The sequence below is a fragment of the Silene latifolia genome, chromosome Y (assembly GCF_048544455.1).
Source record: "Silene latifolia isolate original U9 population chromosome Y, ASM4854445v1, whole genome shotgun sequence".
Lineage (NCBI taxonomy): Eukaryota > Viridiplantae > Streptophyta > Magnoliopsida > Caryophyllales > Caryophyllaceae > Silene > Silene latifolia.
Window position 1 is genome coordinate 118,926,603 of NC_133538.1, and position 7,075 is coordinate 118,933,677.

A 7,075-nucleotide genomic window follows, 5' to 3' on the forward strand; every position below is an offset into this window, starting at 1 on the left:
ATGTACAGGATACCAGGCATAGCGCGTCCGTTAGAGAAAGCAGTACGAGATAGCTACGCAAACTCGCCTTTTGTGGATGACGTAGCCCTCATCGGTGTTCCTAAAGGATGTGAACCGCCAGCCATGATGCTCTACAACAAAACCACAGATCCACTCGACCATATCAACCACTACAAGCAAAAAATGATGGTGATAAGCGCAACTGGACCTTTAAAGGAAGCTTGTATGTGCAAATGATTCAGGTCAACCTTGTCTAGAGCAGCCCTGCGGTGGTACGTCGGCCTGCCCAATAAGAGTATAGCCAACTTCGCCGACCTACTTAATGTATTCAACCCGCAGTTCACCAGCAGCAGAAAGCCGGAGAAGCAGACTAGTGACCTGTACCGGATAGTGCTTAGGTTTGAGGAATATACTCGTGATTACTTGAACAGGTTCAACAAAGAGAAGGTGGCAATCCCGAGATGTGATGCAGCAACCGCCATACAAGCCTTCCGCCGAGGACTACACCAGGATTCAGATCTTTACAAGAACTTGACGAAGCACCCTTGCACCACCTTTGAGGAAGTACAGTCAAAGGCGATTGCTGTCATAAGGCTGGAGGAAAACTCTGCACCCATCAGAGGCATTTATGATTCAGACCCAGTATCCAGAAAAGCTCCAGTAGAGAAGAGGAGTGAAAGGCCCAAACCCTATAGCAGGAGCGTAAACGAAGTTTCTGGAGGATCTGAAGGAAAGAGCGAAGCAGATCTGCCTCTGAAGGTAAGTGAGTATGGTTTCACCACTAATCTTGCAGGATTATTTAAAGCCTTGCAGGAGCTGGGTCACAGAGTCAGATGGCCCAAACCTCCAGCAGAAGAATACTCCAGCAGCAGAAAGCATACAGGCAAAAAGTGTGAGTTCCACGGCAACAACACCCATGACATCGACGAATGCCATTCCCTCAGAAAGGAAGTCCAGTTCCATTATGATCAAGGAAACCTGGATCACCTCCTACCCAGAGGCACCACCAGAGTGCACTCAGTAGATCAGGTTCTACCATATCCTCCTCCTCCTCAGTGCACTATAATTGTGAATGTCATTACAGGTGGATCGAAGCTATGCGGACTGACATATTCATCAGCAAAGAGGCATGCAACTAGAACTAAGGGTGACAAACCATAAAGTTCCTGCAGGATCAATCACCAGAATCTGCCATCAGTCACCTTTGACGAAACAGATGCTCGGTCTACCCTAGAACAGCACCACGGTGCTCTAATCATCACGCTCGCCATAGGAAATTACGAGGTGAGAAAGATCTTGGTGGATACTAGAAGCTCTGTCAACTTAATCATGCTAAAGACACTAAAAGGCATGGGATTCAGCGAGAAAGAACTGGCAAAGAACGCGGTCCCCTTGGTTGGTTTTAGTGGTGAAACAAAGCGTTCCCTAGGAGAAATCGTCATCCCAACTTATGCCAGAGGTGTTAACAAGCAAGTAAGATATCTGGTTATTGATGGACCCTCTACTTACAATGTGATCCTTGGTAAGCCCTGGATCCACGAGATGAAGGCAATACCCTTGACCTACCACCAGTGTCTGAAATTCCCAACACCTTGGGGTGTGCAAGAGATACGTGGGGACCAAGAAGAAGCTAAGGATTGCTATAAAGTGGCTCTGAAGTCAACAACCGGCTTGCCAACATAGCAATTACAGATCCAGCGTATCCAGCACGAATACATTAAGCCCTAGCAGGTTGACGAAGTCATCCTGGACGTGCTGCACCCAGAATGAACCGTGCTCATTGGATCAGAATGTACAGGTAACATTCGCGAAGAACTCGTTCGGTTATTGAGAACTAACATGGATTTTTTTGCTTGGTCACATAATGATATGATAGGGATAGACCCAAGTGTGATAACCCACAAGTTAAGTGTCGATCAGAGCTACAAACCTGTGCAGCAGAAAAGAAGAAAGTTTGCTTTTGAAAGGAACTAGGTCATAAACCAGGAAGTAGATAACCTGCTTGCTGCAAAAAAGATTCGAGAAATGAAATATCCAGAATGGTTGCCTAACGTGGTGGAGTTTTCGAAGAAGAATGGCAAGAGGAGGGTCTGCGTTGATTTTACAGATTTAAACAAAGCTTGCCCAAAAGATTCGTTCCCACTACCACACATAGATGTCATGGCGGATGCTACTGAAGGTCACGAGGTGCTGACATTCCTGGATGCCTGGAGCGGATATAATTAGATAAAGATGCACCCCAGCGACCAGGAAAAGACAGCATTTAGATCCGAGTGAGGTATTTATTGTTATAACGTCATGCCTTTTGGACTTAAAAATGTAGGATGCACCTATCAGAGGCTGGTAAACATGATGTTTAAAGAGCAAATAGGCCAAACTGTGGAGGTATACATACATGATATGGTCGTCAAATCGAAGCAGGCTTCGCAACATCACCAGCACCTGGCACAAACTTTCAACACCCTCAAAAAATACCAAATGAAGCTGAATCTGACAAAGTGCACCTTTGGAGTATCCAGTGGAAAATTTTTTGGGGTACATGGTGACCTAGAGGGGGATAGAGGCCAGCACAAAACAAATCAAAGCAATTCTGCAGCTGGAGTCGCCGCAGAAACCGAAAGACGTCCAGCGCCTGACTGGAAGAGATAGAGCGAAAATGGGCAGAAGAGTTGCCTCTGGTTCTCTGGGCTGACAGAACCACACCCAAGGTTGCAAAGGGACAAACTCCCTTCAGCCTGGTGTTTGGTGCAGAAGCAGTCATTCCATCCGAAGTCAGGGTCCCAACCCACAAGTATGGATGCATAATAGAAGATCGGAATCAGGTGGAGATGGCAAGCAGTTTGGATACAATATACGAGCTCAGAGCCAGTGCCCAGATTAGGATGGCTTCCTAACGGCAGACAGTGGCCAGAAGCTATAACAAGAATGTGAAAGTAAGAACCCTTCAGGCAGGAGATCTGGTCCTGAGAAAAGTCTTCCAGAACACCAAGAACTAGCAAGCACGAAAATTCGCCTACAACAGGGATGGGCCATAATAAGTGGAAAGCATAGTTGGGAATGGAGCCTATCGACTCATGACTATAGAAGGACAAATGGTTCCCGGATCCTGGAACATCACCCACTTGAAAAAGTATTTCACCTAAGCCACCAGCATGGCCCGCAACTGGGTACTCAGCCTACCAGATACAACCGCTCCAGGTTCTAGACTTTGTTTTGAATATTCTCTGGCTCTGAAAATTTTTCTGATTCTGAAAATTTTTCTGCATATATCCCGAGCTAACATTCTGTGCATATATTCTGAGTTTAACATTTTCTGCTTTTGAAATTTTTATACATATATTTGGATTTCGACATTTTCTGGTTCTGAAAACGACCCTACACGTATTCTGACTAAGTAAGCAAAAAAAAGTTTTCACATGCAGGAAAAGCAAATCCAGATCAATGTGCTCCACGGCCTCAGAAGCAGCTGCCTGAGCGTCAGGAGAAGGAGAAGTCACCTCTTCCTTAGTGTCTGGAGTACCAGCAGAAGCATCACCTGCTCCCTCCATGCCAGCCACCAGGTCCAGGTTCAGACCCACAGGAAAGTCAGCAGCAAGTTTCTCCTCCTCGGCCTCCAGGTCCCAAGCCAGGTGCTCTCCACTCTGGAATGCCTTTATGCAATCAATCTTAGTTTCCAGAGCGGTATAGGTAAGAGCACTCCCTAAGGTGTCCCCAAGCTCAGCATTTTTCTCCTTCAACACCTACACTTCAGAGACCAAGGAGGCCTTCTCCTCCAGAGTCTGTGAAAGACGGGTCTCAGCATCAGAAGCTCATTTCTTGGCATCAGCTGCACATTCCTTGGCTTCAGCAGCACACCTTTCAGCACTAGAGAAACGTCCTTCAGCATCAAAAAGGCTGTTCTGCAATTTCTGCTTCTGAGCAGCCTCCTCCAGCAGCAGATTTTCGGCTGCGTCTAATTCAGCCTGGATCTTGAGTCTGCCCTCCTCAGCCGCCTTCACCTGCTCCAGAAGCTCAGCTTTTTCAGCTTCCAAAAGAGGAATCTTTTTTCGCAGAAACAGAGCCATTTGGAAGGACTGTCAACCGAGAGCGGAGAGGTTCAAAAAAATAGAAAAAGAAAAAGAAAAAAACATTGAAGAAGTCAGCGTATATTCGCCTCAAAGGAGTGCTCAGCAGCACGGTCCACCAAATTGCACATGGCCCTTTTCCCCAATGCAGATCTGGGGGCAGGGAACAGCAGTTGACCCATCAGACTCAGATTGTGCTTAGATCTGGCCTTGCCAAAGTACCCTGGAAATGTGAAGGCTACGTCGAGGAGAACTCCAGAAGCAGAAACATGCCCAGTAGTAGGGATGGATTCATCAGTAGGGGTAGAGTCAAGAACGAGAATAGGTCCAGAAGTAGGAGGATTCCCAGCAGCAGAAGGGACATACCCAGAAATTGGAGGCTTCATAGCCAAAGGGGTGACTTCGATAAGAACCTGTTCCTTGGCCTGACTAGCAACAGCAGACCTCCTTTTTGCGCGAGCTCCAGAACCAGTAACAAGAGCAGCTTTTCTCTTCTTGGCTGGCTTGGAAGCACCCTCAGCGCGCTTCTTTTCTCTCAGAGCCAAGACATCGGACAATGTGATTTTGGATTTTGCAGAACCTGAAGGCAAGAAAAAAAAAGTCAGAGCCAGAAAGGTAGCACATTTCCAGAAGAAGAAAACGATTAAAAGGGATAAAGTAACGCACCAGTCAACATTAATTCACGTTCTTCTTCTTCCTCCTCAATTTCTTCTTCTTCCTCCTTCGAAGTAGATGCAGAGTCCTGGACTAGGTTAGGAAAAGTCCTATGCTCGTCTGGAGGACCGAAAAGCTTAGTGAGAGACGCGACCTCGTCAGAGGATGGGGTCAAATGAAGCAGACCTACACAAAGAGCCAAGTAAGGAAATATGAGCATCAAAAGAAAAGATCCAAAAATCAGGGCATGCAACTACCATGGGTAGACCGCCAGGCATTGATGATGTAGTCGATGGGAGGAGGAAGAGTGTCTACTTTTACAAAAATAAAGTGGGTAAACCACTTGCTATCATCCGGCTTCACAGGGAAGATAATGCAGTTCTTCTCTCCATCTCGAACCCGGATGGTCACTTGGCCCCGGCTAAGAGACCTGACTAAGAATAGGTGGGCGAGATTCGAGAGACCGATGTCATAGCCAAAACGGCTATTCATAGCGTGAATCGCAAGCAAAGTCCGCCAGGTATACGGAGCAACTTGGCAAATAGCCAAACGATTTAGATTCAGAAACTCCTGAACCAAAGGAGGAAACGGGAACCTCAAACCCAGATGGAATGCGTATTCGTATAGAAAAATCCACCCCTCTAGCACAGAATCTGCTTTTTGGCGACCTGATCAGAAAACTTGAAGGTCTCCTTGATGTAAGCAAAGTCCTCCACGGTGAAATCAGAGCCGCAAGAATGTTTAGAGGAAAGGACGCTGCCGGAGGAAAAGAGGTTGGACGGCGCCAGGGGATCCGAACTAGATGTCAAGGAAGCATTTTCTTATGACATGTTAAGATAAAGAAAGAAAAGAGAAAAAGTAAGGAAGATGAAGGTATACCTGATGCGATGGCCGGAAGAGAAAAGAAGTAATTTTTGATTGATGGAATGGAAATTGGAGAAGATGGAGTAATGATGAGAAGAGTTGGGGAATATAAAAAGGAGGTGGATATCGAGGAGTTGGGTTAAAGAGGGGAGTTTAAGGACAAGTGAGGAATTGAGTGGCTGGTTGAGAGGTATTAATTCAAGAAGCTGCCACATCCAGGTAACTACAAAACCTCGTCAGTTCTCAACGCCACAAACAGAAATTCCCGCCTAAAATCATTTGAGACGGAAATTTGGGGGCAATTATTAGGGATAAAATACCACTTATTTATACGGCTGACGTGGCAATGAGTTATTGGTTGATGGAAAGGAGAAAGGATCGATGAGGTGGCTTGATGAGAGCCATGGGATTGAAAGGCAAAACAAACAAACTTTGCAAAATTGCAAAACACACGTGCAAAAGATTGAGTCAAGTAACAAACCCCTATTCTTAAGGGAGTTGACAAGATATTTAGGAGCAGAAGCAGGAGGAAGTTCTATGACCCTGGGTCTGACTCTGTCAGCTATATAAGCACTAGAAGAGCAACGCAACAAGGGCATTTGAACTCAAGTATATTCAAAACTTGAGAAGGACATATGCTTTTCTAGAAGGAAGATTCACTACTTGAGAAGTGTCGCAAGTGCGCCTTAGATATGTATGAAAAGACTTCAAAGGGGAAGCAAGTGGCATATAATGTTATAACTTATTTCCCGCTTACACCTAGGTTACAAATGGTTTACGCAACAAAACACGTTGCAGGTGAAATAAGATGGCATAAGGAGAACCCCCGTGTTAGTAGGACAATGGCTCATCCAAGTGATAGTGATGCGTGGAAACATTTTGATTCAAGCTATCCTGATTTTGCTAGTGATCCCAATAATGTTCGTCTAGGTCTTTGCACTGACGGTTTCAAACCATTTGGCCACTTTGGGAAATCGATCATACTCATGTTGCCCGGTAATGGTAACACCATATAACCTACCCCCTTGGTTGTATTTGAAGAAGTAATTTATTTGTTATCATTCATTGTTCCCGGTCCTAAGAATCCAAAAAAAAAAACATAGATGTTTACATGCAACCTTTGGTGTGAGAGATTGGTCTACTCACATACGATATCTCCAAGAATTTTTTTTTATCTAAAAGCAATCCTTATTTGGACCATCAAGAACTTTCACGCATATGGCATGTTGTCCGTCTGGTCCACTATTGGACACCATGCATGTCCTTATTGTATGGAGAAAACTAAATCGTTTTATCTTCCATTTGGGAAGAAAGAGATTTGGTTTGATTGTCATAGACAATTCTTATCAATGGATCATCATTCTCGTGGCAAAAAGTATGGGAGCGGGTATCAAACTTTCTAATGGTGATCAGGGGTACTTCGGAAGAGTTTAAGTAATTAAAAAAATTGAAAAATGGTTGGTGAAAAACAAGTATGTTTCAGGAGCTTCGTT

General features: G+C 45.1%; 2 protein-coding genes across 2 annotated transcripts; both read left to right on the forward strand.

Moving 5' to 3' along the window:
• LOC141628793 (uncharacterized) lies at nucleotides 1-1,161 on the forward strand. The gene is made up of 2 exons (XM_074441891.1): nucleotides 1-189; nucleotides 340-1,161. Exons 1-2 carry the CDS (start codon nucleotides 1-3, stop codon nucleotides 1,159-1,161), a joined length of 1,011 nt encoding a protein of 336 aa, XP_074297992.1.
• Nucleotides 1,162-1,350: 189 nt separating this feature from the next.
• On the forward strand, nucleotides 1,351-1,683 carry LOC141628794 (uncharacterized). The gene has a single exon (XM_074441892.1). It carries the CDS (start codon nucleotides 1,351-1,353, stop codon nucleotides 1,681-1,683), a length of 333 nt encoding a protein of 110 aa, XP_074297993.1.
• Nucleotides 1,684-7,075: the final 5,392 nt, after the last annotated feature.

Coding starts and splice junctions, on each gene's coding strand:
- LOC141628793 (XM_074441891.1), top strand. CDS start 1: ATGTACAGGATACCAGGCATAGCGCGTCCGTTAGAGAAAGCAGTACGA. Junction 190..339: donor ACTACAAGCAAAAAATGATG/GTGATAAGCGCA, acceptor TTCAACCCGCAG/TTCACCAGCAGCAGAAAGCC.
- LOC141628794 (XM_074441892.1), top strand. CDS start 1,351: ATGGGATTCAGCGAGAAAGAACTGGCAAAGAACGCGGTCCCCTTGGTT.